Genomic DNA, 17,237 nt, shown 5'->3' with positions numbered 1-17,237 from the left:
CCCAGGATCATAGCAGGTTACTAGGCTAACAGTCCCAGGGCCCTTACAAGCCTAGCCAAGTTCAACCCATGTTCTCAAGGGTGTCTGGTTCAAGCAGACACTAAAATCAGCACCTACTGCCTCTGTCCAAGGGGGACACAGGTGGAAACCCTGGGGTGAATTTCCAGTTACCATCCAATCATCCAAATTATGCTTAAATAGGCCCAACAAGGTGTTTATCATGAATAGGAAGCTTGTTCCAAACATACCAAAGGGACTGTTATACTCTATTATTGGCCTGATGAGGGAAGTGTGTGTCTGGGTGGGGGGGGGGGGGTTATAACCTTTTTCTGGAGGCAATGCCCTTACTACTTATGAGATGAACAATATAAAATCCCCTTTTTACCATTGTGGAGTCATGGTGATTGAAGTTAAGGTTGTCAACCTGTGCACCCAAATCTCTCACCACTGACTATGTGCTTAGGGTACTGCTACTGAGGTGGTAATTTGCAGGATCATCCGTCTTGCCGAAGTGGATAATAATGCATTTTTTTGCATTAAGTTTAAGATCATGACTTTGACACCAGTCATTAGTCTCTGTAAGACCTTTTTGCAGGGTGTTGACATCACTAGGGGTTTCAATTATTGCTACCAGTATGCAGTCATCAGTAAACTGTCAGCCATAGTCCTTTAGTTTTAGCCTGTACTTCGGAGAACTACATTCCAAACAGCAGGGGTCCCAGAACCAATCCCTGTGGAACATCACTGGTTACAGGTCTGCTGGAGGAGGTGGAGTCCCCCTATTCTGACTGTATGAGTTCCATCAGTGAGTCAGTTTGCAACCCATCTGAAAATTTATATGGATTGATACCCAGCTAGGTGAGTTTATCAATGATGCTTGAGTGGGAGATTGTGTCAAAGGCCTTGGCTAAGTCTAGGTAGGCCTTATGCACAGACTTGCCATCATCTAGGGCTTTGGTGACTGTCATGAAGTCCAACAAGTTTAACAGGCAAGATCTCCCCTTGACAAAGCCAGACTAGAAGGGGTCAAGCATTTGGAGATTTCCTACATCTTTGTTAATAAGGTCCATGAGGATTCGTTCCATGACCTTGCAGGTAAGGCCGGTCAGGCTAATGGGTCTATAGTTCTCAGGGTCCGTGGATGCACCCCCTTTATGCAAAGGGATGACAGTAGCGGTTTTCCATTCCGCTGGGATGAAGCCAGCGCTTAGGTTGTGATTGAAAAGCTTGCCCAATGGTGATGCTAATTCCCGTTTTAACCCATGTAGAACACAACCCAGTTTGTTGTCTGGTCCCATACTGACTGCGTTTTTGGCCGTGGAGAGGGCGTTTTAAGACCTGCTCCTCAGAGATACTAGGTGGGGGACAGGTGTTGGGGATGTATTAGGGTATATGTGGTGGAGACAGGGGAGTGAAGTTTTCACTGAACCTGTCAGCCAGAAGGTTTGCTACATCCAAAGTTTCTGTATATGTAGTACCATTAACTATGAGTTCAGTGCAAATCTGGGCCTTACCTTTGAGATTACGGATGTAACTGAAGAACGCCTTGGGGTTATCCTTAGTTAGGGATGCTAATTTGGATTTGTAGTAAGCTTTGGAGGACTTTACTAGGAGTCTTATTTGCTTGTTTAAGTTGAGGAGGGAGTGTTTCCACTTTTGAGACCGGTCCTTCCTACTCTTAGCAATTTCTTTCTCCAACTGTAAAGCCTGTTTATGGCAATTGCCTACCAGGCAGGTATGTTTTTTCTTGAAGATCTTGTTTTGGTTTTGTCAGGTACAGCAGAGTCAATACAATTGCACAGGTGCTCGTATAAAGCACTGGTGTATAATGCAGCATAGGTGTCTGTTCCACGGTGGTGCAAGCGGTTAGCGTTGCCGCCTCACAGCAAGATGTTCTCCGGTTCGATCCTCGGCTGGGGTGCCTTCTGTGCGGAGTCTGCATGACCTCCCTGTGGTCACGTGGGTTTCCTCCGGGTGCTCCGGTTTCCTCACACATCCCTAAAGACATGCTGTAGGTGGATTGAATACTCTAAATTGGCCCTAGGCATGAGTACGTGCGTGTGTGCGCCTGGGTTGGGAGGGTGGCCTAATGGTTAAGGTGTTTGCCTTACAAACACAAGGTGCAGGGTTTGAGTCTCACAAGGGATAATTGGCTAGGCTTAAAATGGCTCACAAGGGCAGCTAGCTTAGTACTAATCTATGAACCTATGAACCTATGAACTGAATATAAATGGTAGCTACCAACACTGCAAGATCCTAGACTGCTTAAAATGCAGTATGCTGACATTTGGATTATCACTTAGAAAAGTTCCCTTCTTGGAAATGGCAGAAGTAGGCTGGATGGACACAACAGCACAGCTGAATTTTAAGTTTAATACACTGTCACATCTTTAATATAATTTGTAAGAAGATTAATACATTTGTCACATCTTAAATTTTAACACTTTACTCGTTGCTCTTTAATACTACTCCTGCAAGAGCACAGACTATATAAATATTTGCTTAAAAATAGTCTTGTGAAACCTGACAAAACTTCTATCCTGCCCACTTTTTACTGGTATGATTTTGTGCATGCACACTGTCATTTCTCAAAAACCCATTGGCTCAACACATAAAATGCAAAAACAAAACAAAAAAAAAAAAACATGAAATTCTTACATGTAATAATACTCCAATGGGATGACGTCCACATATCGTATTGTGGTATTTTTTCAAATAGTTAGTAAAAGATACAGGATCTAGTTGTTCTACAATGCTCATTCCCTATGAAACAGAGAAAAGCACACATCAGTACAGTATAAATGAGTAAAAAGCTGTCATAACATACAGAACAGAAACACATTAAACTACATCTAGAACTTTATATTGGAAGCTGTCAAACAAATACTGAATCGCCACATTCCAAATGAAATTATAAACTATTTATGAAAGTCATGCACTTACCATAATGATAAATCATTATTGTCCTCCTTCAGTTCATCTCGACTACCCTACTGGCAGATCTAAGACAGCAAATTTATCACTCAAAAGCTTCTCCGACGCTTATGATTCCCCAGTCTCCCATAACACGGTATGCTCACACTTGTTAATCTGATCAAGTTTGTCCAGTATTGGATATTAAGGTACTGGAAAAAGGAGGTCTGGAGAAGGATTTCAGGCCAAGTCCTACCAAGCCCATCCAGAAAAGGTGAAAATTTGGAAAGGGGATGACAGGTGGGACATTGTGACAAAGGAGTGGGACAATAAGGCTATAGCCATACATAACGTTTGTAGCCTGTATTGAACTCTCCAGTCCATCTCAATGATCAAGACAGAAACCCCAGCTACTTTCTTGCAGAATGGCATCATAGCAGGATACCCTTAAAAAACATGGAATCAAATACTGCTCTAGACCTTGAGACAAGGTCAAGTTTAGTGATTGATAAATGTGTGCATTGTTGACTATTTCTACAGCTTGCATGTCATCTTTAGTAAAATGCTTGAAATAATGAAATAAGCCATTGAAGCAGAGACAGATCTTGTGGAATAAGTGCTTTAGGACTTGATAACAGAATATCCTTGGAAGAATTAAAAAAGGTGATGCAATCAGAAAGCCATCTTGATAAAAAGACTTTGGTTCCCAGTTTACCAAATTTTTATATCCTTTTCCAAAACAAATGTTTCCTTATCAATTTTTTTCTTTGCCGATAACAATCCTAGATGAAGATGTATATCCATAAGAAAAAGCTGCTATTCTCTTTTGTTAGAGAGATTTGGGAAGACTTATTGCAAGTGCATAGCTTGGCTTAAGGCAGTCTTTGATGCTAATTTTGGAACGAATGTAGAAAGACTGGTCTAAGGGAGATCCTATCTTTATGGGGAAAAAAATAGGTTTGGCTGCTTGCATGACAAGAAATGTAATTTTTGCTGAGGTAACTGCAATCCAGAAATAAAATTCTCTAAGGAAGAAAAGGAGAAAGGATCAACCAGTAGTTTTGTGACGGCCCGAAATAAGATCCATTGGTGAAGTGAGGTCTTTAATGGGTAGGCGGGACAGAAGTGCCCTTTAGGAAGGCCTTAACTCTAAGCATATTAAAAGATGTGTATTACTTAACTCTAAAAGAAAGTTAGCAGCAGCCAAATTGACTTTTTTTAGTTTTAACAGCTTCACTGAATTACAACTTAAGACAAAGGGGGACATCCATTTATATAAAAGAAAACAAGCCATATTAACATATTCCTAAGCTGCAATCATACATCACATATATTCTTTTCTATGTGTTATCAATTCAAGATTACAAAAATCAATCAATTTCTGCATTATCTTAAACCTCACTCCTCCTCCAAAACATTCTGCATGCACTGTTCCCACAATTTCCATTTTTTTCTATGTAGTTCGCTTCTAACCCTTTCTAAAGATCCCACCTCCAGTTCTTTTCTCTCTGTTACCTTATTTGAACTCAGATTTCCATTTTATAGTAACTGTTTTTTTGGCAGCCACCAAAATTAAACTTAACGAGGCCTTACTATGGCCTGGGCAAATCAGATCCTGTAACGCAGCTCAAAAACAATTTCCTTAGATACACCCATTTGATCACTCAGTATTTCCAACAGAGTACTCTGTAAGGAATTTTTAAAGTCTGCCAACTTACATTTTCAGAACTTATGTTCCCGGTTACCACTTTCTTCACCATCAGGCCTCCAACATTTGTTATCTACCCCAGGAAAAATTCTCTGGAGTCTGATTTGGGTATAAACATACCTATGCAAACACTTTCAACAAAAAATCCCAAATCTCCAAGACTTTGCTGCATATTTAAGAGCCATGCATGTGTGTTCCCTGTGGTTTCCTGGTGAAATGCTTATCCAGTCTCTCTTCCCAATCTTTTCTATATTCCTCCTTCTCTAATTGATTCCTGTAGTTATTGTGCAGTATTTTATATGCCCCATTAATTCTCCCTTTTTAACAGCACATTCTGTTACAGATTCAACTAAAAACTCTACCAGAGCAGGTCTTTCAGTCGAGACTCGCATATCCCTTTTTCTCTTTGCCTACAGTCAGATATCAGTCTCTGTTATGGAAGGCAGTCTCAGTCCACAGTCTAAGTGCCCTCTTTGCTTCCTCCCATTCTATTACCCTTCCCTCTCTAGATATTTGCTCCCAATACCTTGGCTCCCTGGCCAGTTTTCTCCAGTAAATTTCAGCCCGGTGTTGCCTATTTTCTGTACCCTTAATTGTAGTCATCTCTACTTGCAATATCTTTCTCCATTGTCATGTTGGCTTAGTTCTTATAACTACTAATGCTACTACTTTATGAATATAACATTCTATGGCGCTGTTAGTCTCCTTAAGGATCTGCATCCAAAATCCCACGCGCTTTCCTTAATTCTTGACATCCCTCCGAGCTTCATCACCCCTTTCCACTTTGAATTATAGCTTTCAGCTTGTGCTATGTATATGAGCTTTTAACTTTGTAGCTCTAAAATATCTCTTCAAATATGGTAATCCTAATCCACTTTCTTCTATTGGAAGGATCATCTTATCCCAGTTGGCCATTGCCATTTTCCCCTCCCAGAGAAAATCATTCAACTCTTCATTACTGTCCACAACTTTTCCTCTGGTTGATACAACTATGCCTGATCTGTACATAAAACTAAAATGACTAAACATTTTTACTGCTTGTATCTCGCTATCCATAAACAAGGGCTTCCAGCTTCTCAGGTTTTGTATTACCTTTTGTTTAGTCTCTTCCCACATAACCCAGGATGCTACAACTTTTAATCCATACTTATAAATATTTCATTTGATCATGTCCTCATAAGAATTGGTAATTCTGGATCAATTCATGTGTGGGTACATAGTTTTACAGCTATAACCTTTGTTTCATCTTCATTAATTTTACATCATGAAAAAACATGAAAAGGTCTCAAGATTATCCACAACACTGAAATGTCCTTTTCTGGTTTTATCATGTACAAAATAATATTGTTTGTAAATACAGCCAACATTTCTTGATTACCATACCAATTATATCTTTGAATTTCTGAGTCACTTATTTTCTTTGCCAGTGGCTGCAGATTTTAAACAAAAGGGAAAGAGGACACACCTGCCTGGTTCCTCTATTTAGACCCAACTTGTCAGAAAGGAACCCTCCCACTTTCTGTCGGCTACCTCATATATTCTCATACTTATTATTGAAACAGGAAATGCAAATATTTCCATTACCCTGCTCAAAATCCCAGCCTACTCTGTCAAATGCTTTTTTCTGCATCAAGACCCGCCAACAGCAGCAGTATTTTCTTACACTCTGCTTCCCTCTGGATAATCATCATTCTTTTAATGTTGTCAAATGTTTACCTCCTCTCCACAAAACTATAACAATCCATTTCTATCACCTCTGCTATTCTTTTAGCAATCAGACAAACTGTTTAGAATTATGGTTTAAAAATGAAATGGGCCGATATGCAGCAGGATCTGATGGATCTTTACCATCTTTAGGCATTACAGCCTCCACAGCCTTCTTGCAGAATGCTGGTGCTCCACCGCCTTTTAAAATAGTGTTAAACACATCATTTCAGGTCTTTGTCAGGCCACGGTGGTTCAGCGGTTAGTGTTGTTGCCTCACAGCAAAAGGTTCTTCCGTTCGATTCTCGGTTGGAGCACCTTCTGTGTGGAGTCTGTATGTCCTCCCCGTGGTCGACTGCCGTTAAAGACATGCAGGTAGGTGCGTGCGTGAATTGGCATGCCTTCTTTGAAGGTTGGTGTTGGGCTGGTAACTCGGCACCGTAAAAATCCACTGCCAATCATTAGCGGATGGGAGTTCCGCTGTGGCGATCCCTAACCAGGAAAAGCTGAAAGATATCACTTTCTTTCCTCCTAGCTTCCAAACTTCCACAGGAATACCAGTCTATTCCTGAAGACTTTCCTGTAGACTGGTTAGACATCACCATTTATATCTCATCATCTCCTATACTGTTAATAACGGAGCCTCGTCTACCTCTAACCTTGGCATATTTAATTTCATAAACATTTCCATTTTTACTTTATTTCCATATTTCACTACTTTACAGATTTTCATAAAATTGCTGAAATACTTCTAATAGCTCTACAAGACCTCTGGTTATTTTCCTTGTTATATGCTCCCAAAACCTTAGCAACCTTTTCTTTCTGCTGCCTTAGCCATTGCGCTAAAAGCTTTGGCGCTCTAGAGTTACCATCAAAAAACAGTTGCTTAACAGCAATCTTTCTGAAGTCATGGGTATTACTGGATTTGAAATGTGTTTTTTCATATCCCATCAATACCTAAAATGTAATTTTATAATACATTTGAGCATTCAGAGTTGCATGTCCCATGGCAAGAATAAGTTCATACCGCTAGTTTATCAAAAATAGTACTGTGTACTCATTAATGCTTACAGTTTTGTAATGTCAGACTGAATTCTTTAGAACTGCAATCATATTTTTTGTCCGTCTCTGCTTTAGATAGCAGAGAGGCTAGAAAGCCACCATTTGTTATAGTACAAATTCTAAGATCACAGTCCAGATCAGAGAAACAATGTTCAGTGACACAATGTTTTAATGCAGCTATTCTAGTATCACTACACACATCTTTTATAAAGCTATTCGTTAATCACCTATACCTAATGTTACTGATTTGCATAGTACAGCTGAAATGAGTTTCCTACATGCTTACATATGTACTCGAACTTGTCTTAGAAGGAAATTCAGTGTTTCTGCAACAGCAAATTGTAAAATCAAATATTGTTTTACTAAACATGCACTTCTAGACTTATCACACATTTATTTTAGACAAAGCTTATCTAATACAAACTGCTCACAATGTTAACATTTGATGTAAAAAACACAATATAAACATTTCTTAGAAAAATATGAATATCCAATTAAAATTAAGTGACAACTTAAGCCCATTCTTTTACAACTGGCCATAAAAGGTTAAAGGCTTCCCTATCTGCAAATATCAAAACAAAATTGGTTATTAGAGAAATAAAATGTCATCTGCTTTTTTTATATCAGTGTGTTATTTCTTATCACCTCCACATTATCCAAGTATTCCCTTATGTTCTCTTTAGCACCCTGCAGTTGTTCTGCGAGTCCCCCCTAGTCCGCAATACTTTAAACTTTGTTGGTCCCTGTATATAATTCTTGTTACTTCCTAACCATATCTATTTTTCTTTTATTTCTGACGGTTTAAACTCCACTTTCATTTTATCCCACACTTTAGCTAAATTTTCTGAAGAAATTTCTATCTTCCTTAACTCCGGAATAATTACAACTACCCATTCCTTAAATTCCTCTCTGTTTAACAGACAGGTGGGGAAGCGGCAGTGGCTCATTTCTACTTTATTACCCTGCATTTTTATTTTAGTCATTGCTGGAGTGCCTTCTGTGTCCTCGCGGTCGAGTGGCCTCCAAAAGACATGCATGAATGGGCGTGCCTTTGAAGGTTGGGCGTTGGGCTGGCAACTCTGCACCATAAAAAAATCTACTGCCAATCATTAGCGGACCTGAGTTCCACTGTGGCGACCCCTAACCGGAAAAAGCCGAAAAGACAAACAACAACAACATTACTGGAACATTATCTGAAACAGTTTACTGGATATGTATTAAAACTTTCAATTAAATGCACATGTTCCTGTGACATATAATTTTTGTCTAGCCCAGCCCAGTTTTTGTACCTTGGGGAACATGTCAATTCTTTCCAAGCCTCTAGTACTAAAATCGCATCTTCTATAGGTCTTCAAAAATCTATCCTCTTTTGTTATATTTTGCCTTCCAGACACCCAGATACATCATGGTTGCAAATTAAATCCCACTCCCCCATAAACAATGCAAATACTTATTTCCTCTGCCCCAGATATTCTGTTGAATAACCATCCTGAAATACTTTATCAAATTCACAAGCTCAGTTCTTGCCAAATGTCTCTGCTGTAGCAGAGCTACTTGCACTCTGCATTTCTTAACATAGTTCACTTTTTTTGTATATCCCCGTGAGACCATTCACATTCAAAGACAACATGGAAAGTGTTGCCATTATAAGTTATTATTCAGACTTGCTATGTATAGCAGTTTTAAAAAAAATGTCTTGTTTCAGCTTTTGTGTTACATTCATACACTGTTTGGCAGGCTGATTATTTACACAGTTACTTTTTGTCATATACATATATACCTCTGTCACATCATACTAAACTTTTTGTTTTAAATGAAAAATCTTATAAAAAAGAGAGAGACACGCATACACACACACCCACCTATAATATATTAACTTAATAGAAACACACAAAACTATGTACATCTTTAAATAATGAAGTTTAACCCTCCTGATAGGAACAACTGTCCTAGTTTGACAGCTACACACATGCTTAAACTGACCAATAATTAAAAGGTTAGCCATGCCAAGACATATGCTACAGCATGTGCTCCTACTAAGTGCTGTTTGAATTTGTTCTCTCTCTCTTATCAGCTGGTCTTCACAGAAACATAAGAACCAGACACACAGTTGCCTTCAACTACAGGCTTCTCATGTTGCACTGTGAACATTTGCCAAAGGAAAACTTTATTATATTCAGTATTTTTATTTACTTGCTTCCACTTAAAACTTGTTAGATCAAGCAAAGGGCCTTAATGCAGTCATTCCCCTAAGCAAAAGAAAAAAGGGTACCAAGTTTACCTATATCATGATCTTTATATTTTTTACAACCCATGCTTCCCCTCAACAACCCAAGATTACAGCTCATCTGAAACATGCTTTTGTCCATGCTTTCTTCTCTTTTCATACTGCAATGCAATAAACAAGGAAAAAAAGGGGGGGGTCACCTGTCTACTTCAGTATTCCTATGACACACAAACAACTGAAAATGCTTTACTACACAACATGCAATATAGGTCATGTTTTATAAAAAAAAATACTTAAATTGTTTTAATTAGTTACCACTTTCCTTTCTTGTCTACTCTGCTTAGTTCTTATAAACATTAATGACATCAAGTAGGGCATATGCTTTGGAGTACCCTAAAAGTTTAACAAAGTCAAGGTAGTCCAATATTTCTAGGTTTTCTTGTTCAGCCACATTTCACAAAAGTGAATTAGGCTTTGTAGTCCCACACATATTCATTAATTTCCGAGCTGCTGTTGATCTCCATCTCCCAAGTCCAGTCTCTGGTTCAAGTCTAGCACACTCCCAGTTCTTCTAGTAAACTCTTGTGCTTTTCTCTTTCAAGCATTTTCCTTTGGAACACTGGAAACTGTTTCACTGGCACAGTCTCTCAAGGAGCTTTATCATCAGAAGAATAAGCAGCAGAGTCCCCCTTCTGTTTGATAGCTCACGTTTTGTTGGACAAACTTTGGTATTTCTGCCTTAGTATGCTCTGCATCAAAAAGACTTTGACCCACCAGGAAAAATGTTCTGAAGAGAGTCAGATACAGCAGGTTGAATCTCACACCTGCCTCTCAGCACTTGCTGAATGCCAGATCAAATGTACTCCTCTTCTGCCTGGTTTGCAGTGCAACACCACCTTCCACAAACACTCTACCATGTCCCACTTTTAGTACTTTATCCTTCTTCTGCCACAGTTTTGTCAGAATCAACTTCTGCTAGTAGGACTGCATCTTTACTATTAAAGGTCTTGGCTACTTTCTCATGGCCAGATGTGGAGCATACACAGGATGAGTCCTTTCAATTAACTCCACCTGCTGTGGAATACTAGTTCCGTTGCTTATTTGTGCTTCCATAAAATTAATAGTCAGTTATTTCCACTTTCTCTGTTACAGCAGAAAGTCCCATGTTTCCCTGTGTTCTGTCCTATAATTCTACCATTTTTTTTAAAACATCTCTGCTTGAGCAGTCTCATACTCAGCCTGCCTTTTCTTCATTTTGATCTCTGATTTTTGCAGATTAGCACGTCTGAACATGTTTAAATATTCTATTTTTCCAACCATTTATTTGAGTTGATGTACTCATTGAGTGCTTTGTTTTAATCAGCTCTGAGCACATTTGACTTTTTTCCCTCTACATTACTGATGTCATGTCTTGCACAAAAGTGGAACTTGAACTGCTTTTTGCTGAACAGCTGCAGGATTCTTCCCAGCTGGTGTTTTCTCCTCACCTTTTGTGACTGATTTTTATTCAGGTTCCATAAATTTCATCTTTTTCTGGCATCCAGGCAGTGCATTTACTAGTCAGTAACTGAAATTTACCCAAAAAGACAAATTTGCTGCCTCTCCTTGCTTGGTTTCTGTTTTCACACTGGGAGCAGAAATAAAGCTGTTACTCAGTGTGCAGTCATCTTGGAAGTTCCCTGAAACCTTTATCAAATTCACATGATCGATTTCCAAATGAATCTCTTGTAGCACTGCTATATGCACTTTATTTCTTAATACAATTACATTTTCCTTTGTCTCTATACCTGTGAGACTATTCACTTTCCAAGATGATATGGAAGTTGTTGCCATTATAATAAATGATTCCCATCTATTATACATTGCAGCTTTTTAAGCCTATTTTCCAGCTTTTGGAATACATGCACCCACTAATATTTGCTAGGTTGATCCTTTATACAGTTTTTTTTGGTTAAACACCGGCCCTATGTCACATCTTACAAGACATTTTGTTTTAAAAAAAACCCTCAAACAATAATAAAAAACACACCCCAGAACACCCCCATAATCTGTTAACTTAATACAAATACACAACACTAAGCACATCTTCAAATAATGAAGTTTAACCCTCCTAAAACTGTCCCAAACAAAAAGCTGGACACACAGGTCTTAGCATGGATAACCTCAATTTTAGGTCAGTTAAGACGTTACGCCTGTGCTTCTACTTATAATAATTTGTGGCTGATCTGTTTTTATCTTTATTCCCTTTCAAGATGTGAAAAATCTTGCATACTCAAACATTAACTTTTAGACTTGAAGAAACCAGTGTTCTGGCTTTACATTGACTTATTTTCTAGCCTTGATGAAACCAGTGTTCTGGCTTTATACTGACAAATTATCAGCTTCCTTCAAGGAAATTCAACACAAAAAATAGTCTAAAGACGAGCTGAAACATTTACTGTTAAAGAAAACTTCATTATTTTCAGTATTCTCATTCGTCTCCAATTAAAACCTGTTATTAGATTAAGCTAAATGTCTTAACTCAGACATTCAAGTATGCAAAAGTAAGAGGAAACATCAGCTCTACATATATTATGATCTGTGTACTTTTGCACCCTTTCCCCACCTCAACTTAAGATTATAGCCTATTAAAACATGCTTTTCTCTAGCCTTTTTCTTTTTACATTGTAATGTCTACATTTTTATACTAAAATGAAGGGAAAATGCATATTAACTCTAGCATCTTTATAACATGCAAAAACTAAAAATGCTTTACTATAAAATGTGCAATTTACATCATGAAAAGTATCACAGAAATACTGTTAACAGAAATTGCTTTACTAATTACCTTTTTCCTTCCACTTCCTCTCCCCTCAGTGTCCCTTATAAATATTAATGACAAAGCTATGCAAATGCTTTTCCGTTCCCCACAAGTTTAACAAAGTCAATAGAAGTCCATTCTTTCCACTTTCTTTTACAGCTGTTACTTCACAAAAGTGATTGATGCTTTGCAGTCTCACATTTATTTACCAATTTCTAAGTTGCTCATCTTCCTCCAGTTCACCTCATCTCCCAACTCCAGATTCCAGTTCAATTCCAAGGAACTCCCGATTCTTTTAGCCAACTCATGTGCATTTCTGTCTCAAGCATTTTCCTTTGTAACAGTGGAAAACATTTTATTGGCAAAGTTTCTCTGTGTGCTTTATTATCAGAAGAATGAGGAGCAGAGTCCCTTCTGCTCGATGGCTCCCTTTGTTGGACAAACGTTCGTACTTCCTCCTTAGTCTCTTCTGCATCAAAAAATGACCTGGATCCTCCAGAAAAAAATATTCTGCACACAGATGGATACAGCAGCTTGAATCTCTCACCTGCCTCTCAACATTCCCAATTGCTGGACTGAATTTGTTTCTCTTCTGCCTGGTATACAGTGAATTATTTTCCACAAACACTTTGTCTCCAACTTTTAATACTTTGCCAGATCAACTCATTCTGCTGGTAGGCTTGCATCTTTACTAATACAGGTCTGGGCTGCTTTCTCATGACCAGATTTGGAGGGCACACACAGTATGTCCTTTCATTTTACAGTCCCTGCTGTGGAACAATAGTCCAGTTGCTTATTTGTGCCTTCATAAAATTAGTAGTCTGTTCCTTCTAATATCTCTGCTACATCAGAAAATCTCAGATTTTTCCCTATGTGGTCAGTCCTCTGATTATACCATTTTTGAAACATCTCTTCTTTAGTGGTCTTAGCCATCCTTTTTTCTCCATTTCATCCTGTGATTTTTGCAGTTTTGTCAGCTCATTTGAATACCTGTTTAAAGCGTCTTCCATTTTTCCAGCTTTTTGTTATTTGAGCTGATACACTCCTTCAGTTATTTATTTTTATCAGCTCTGAGCACATTTCACGTGTTCTTCCTCAAGATTACTGGAAGCCACGTCTTGCACCGAAGCTGGAGACTGAACTGCTTTTTGCTAAACAGTTGCAGGATTCTTCCTAGTCAGTATGTTCTCTTTACCTCTTCTAGTTGATTTTCTTTCAGGCTCTCTTAGTTTCTGCTTTGCTGGCAGACAGGCAGCATACTTACTAGTCAGAGTTCCTGGCCCTTATGTTTCAATTTCTTTTTTCATACTGGGAAATCTGAAGTTAAGCTATTGATCAGTGTCCAGTGATCTTGGAAAACCGGCACACTGAACTGCTTAATGCAACTCAATACTCTCTTTTTAGTCTGGACTTGTGAAGGTCATTCAGTTAAAGTTATAAGTTTAGCGTAGTCAATATGATAAGTTATTGTTCCCACTATTATACAAGACAGTTTTTTTTAGAAGTTTCTAGCTTTTGGGTTTCATACACCCAATAATGTTTGGCAGGTTGATCTTCTACACATTTGATTCTAGTCATCTCCATTTGAATATGTGCCACATTTCACAAGGCTTTTTGTTTTAATGACAACCTTCAACAAAATCCCCAGAACCTATTAACTTAAAACACACAAAAATGTAGACTCTCAAATAATGAAGTTTAACCATCTTAATAGGAACAACTTTCCCAAACTGACAACTGTAGACACAGGCAAAACCTAACGTAACCTAACCTACAATTAAGGTTATCCACAATAAGATGCATGTTATAGCCTATGCTCCTAATTACACTAACTGCTGTATGTTCTTGTCTCATCTTTATTCCCCTCCCAGATATGAAAAACAGCTTGCATGTGTTTTCAGAAAACATTAACTTTCAGCATTAAAGTGCTCTGACTTTTTTACTGCCTACTAGTCACTGTCTCCATGGAAACCCAAGAATAAAATGTGCATCTGCCCTAGCTACAGACTTCTCAAATTCAATGTTTACTTGCTAAAAGAAAACTTTTCATTATATTCAGTGCTATTTACTTGCTTACATAGAAAGTATTAGATTAAGCCAAAGGCCTTAATCCAGACATTCACTTAAGCAAAAGAGAAAACATAACACTCTATATAGTGTAAAATGTGCAGTTTTACACCCCATCCTTCACCTCAACAACCCACGATTACTGCCTATTAACTTAAATAAGCTTTGTCTAGTCTTTTTTCCTTTTTACACTAACGCCTACATTTTAATACTAAAACAGAAAAAAGGCACTTGCATACTTAAGTACATTTATCACATACAGCAATAACTGAAACCACCTTGCTATACAATATGCTGTTTATATTATGAAATGTTTCAAATACTGTAAACATTGTTTTACTTCTTTCCCCCCTTTCCTTACAGTGTCTTTCTAAACATGACAAAGTAGGGGGGTGTACACTTTTCAGTTCTCCACAAGTTTAACAAAGTCATCAAAAGTACAATCTTACCACTTTTTCTAGCAAAGCCATACTTCAACTGTGAGTGATGTTTTATAGTCTCACATTTATTCACTAACTTCAGTGTTGCTAGTTTTATTCCTGTTCATCTCCCTCTCCCAACCCCCGACACTGGTTCAATTATTTTAGGTCAGCTCCTGTGTTTTTCTCTCTCTCTCTTTTTCAGGCATTTTGCTTTGGAAAAATGGAAAAGGTTTCACTAGCAAAATCTCTCTGAGCGTTATTACCAGAAGAATGAGAAGTAGAGCCCCCTCCATTTACTGGCTCAGTTTTTGTTGGATAAAGTTTTATATTTCCTCTTCAGGCTGTTATTCAAAATATGACTGATTATCCAGGAAAAATATTCTGGATACAACAGCTTAGATCTCACACCTGCCTCTCGACATTCCCTGATTACTGGGATAAATGTGCTTCTCTTCTTCCTGCTGTACAGTGAATAATCATTTTTCACAACCACTCTGTCTCATGGCCATGTTTAGATCATACACATGATATGCCCTTTCAATTATTAGTGGGGAATACCAGTCCTATTGCTTGTTTGTGCTTTCATAAAACTAACAGTCTGTTCCTTCCAGTTTCTCTGATACAGTACAAAATCTCAAGTTTTCCATGTGCTCTTGTCCTCTCTTTTGAAACCTCTCTTCTTGAGAAGTCTCATACTCAGTGAACCTTTTCATTTTGTCCTCTAATTTTTACAGTTTTTCAGTTCATCTGATCAGCTGTTTAAAGTTTCTTCCTATTCCAGCCTCTCTATTTCAGTCAATATACTTCAATAATTTGTTTATTTTAGTCAGTTCTGAGCACATTTGATTTATATTTTCCTCTATACTACTAGAAGCCATGTCTTGCACCAAAGCTGAAGCTTGAACTGCTTTTTTTTGCTGAACAGATGGAGGATTCTTCCCAGTCAGTGTTTTCTCTTCACCTTTTCTAGTTGATTTTCTTTCAGGATCTCGAAGCTTGCTTTTTAATGGAATCCAGGCAGTGCCCTTACAAGCCAGTAAATGAATTTACTAAATCTGGCAGAGTTACTGGCCCCCATCTCTTAGTCCCTTTTACCACACTAGGAGAGCTGAAATTCAGCTGTTTATCGGTGTGCTGCCATCTTGGAAGTCAGCAGCTAGCTTGACTGATTGTAAAATAATTAGTGCCTGTGTCACAAAATGCCTACTAAAAATTGTAGAATATGAGGAAATGGTGCTGAGAAAGGCTCCAATCCTTGTTCGACTACCCAAAAAAAAAATTCCCTACTTAATTTAATAAAAATTTGTATTAGATTGTTTTGGAGAATCTACTGGAATCTGACCTACAATAGCAGGTAAGGCAGGGTTACTAGCAATCACTGGAAGGGCAGAAACCACATGGTTAGTTTGAGGGAGTTTATGTCTGGAAGAAATGTCTGGATGAAGCTTCCTGGATAGGTGAGTGAGGTAAATGTCTAACTGTGGATCCAGTGGTCATGGAGGTCATGCCAAATGAGACCAAAAGACTGGGAACCATATTTGCATGGACTAGAAGGGTGTATGAGGAGGAAGGTTACTTTGCACATGGATATTTGTTGCAAGAACTCTGACATTAATTAAAAGGGGGAGTCATGCAGAAGTCCAGGTTGCAAAGGATGGATCACAGCATCCCCTACATGTCCATGTGGACAAATAAAAATGAAGTAGCTGCAGTAGATGCAAAGAGATCGAAGAAAGGCTGACCCCAGTGACTGAATATCTGAGGGACTACTGTTAAGTCATGAAGATGCGACAACTAAACCTTTCTCCAAGAGGTTTGTTCTAACACTGAATTTGCTGTTTTAGAACGCGCTGTGAAGACATTGCCCACTGACACATTTTCATGGCTTCTCAGCACAAGGAGTATGGACACATTTCTCCTTGTTTATGTACCATACCACTGACATTTTTGTTTATTAAGACAGAGATCACACCCTGGGGAAGGAAATCTGGAAGTGCCTGCAGTGTTATAAAGAATGCCCTCATCTCCAGCTTTCATGTGAAGGTGAGGTTCCTGCTATGACCACATTCCAGCTTTCATGTGAAGGTGAGGTTCCTGCTATGACCACATTCCTTGGACTGTTTTCCTTCACAGTACACCCCATCCCAGAGAAAAGGCTTCCACGGTAACTGTAGCCCATGACAGAGGAAGAAAGAGCGCAAGAACTTACCATAACTGTAGATGTCCTACTGATCACTGCTGCAGTATTCCAAACAGATTGGTTTTCACCATGGATATCACACCAGAGTGCTAAAAGCCTACAACCTTCCACTGAGCCATATGTCCAACATCTAA

At 38.5% G+C, this 17,237-nt stretch overlaps 1 protein-coding gene across 1 annotated transcript in view; it reads right to left on the bottom strand.

Annotated features, from left to right (window-relative positions):
• The window catches only part of MEMO1 (mediator of cell motility 1), a 1,101,660-nt gene that overhangs the window by 101,796 nt on the left and 982,627 nt on the right, over positions 1-17,237 (bottom strand). The window contains exon 8 of the mRNA XM_044081058.1: positions 2,659-2,763. Within this exon, the coding sequence (XP_043936993.1) occupies positions 2,659-2,763 (105 nt within the window). The remainder of the gene's footprint in view (positions 1-2,658; positions 2,764-17,237) is intronic.

Source organism: Protopterus annectens, chromosome 8.part0 (assembly GCF_019279795.1).
Source record: "Protopterus annectens isolate FY-2018-M chromosome 8.part0, PAN1.0, whole genome shotgun sequence".
In the NCBI taxonomy this organism is placed as follows: Eukaryota; Metazoa; Chordata; order Ceratodontiformes; family Protopteridae; genus Protopterus; species Protopterus annectens.
Note: the sequence above shows the minus strand (reverse complement) of the source record. Positions and strands in the feature narration are given on the sequence as shown.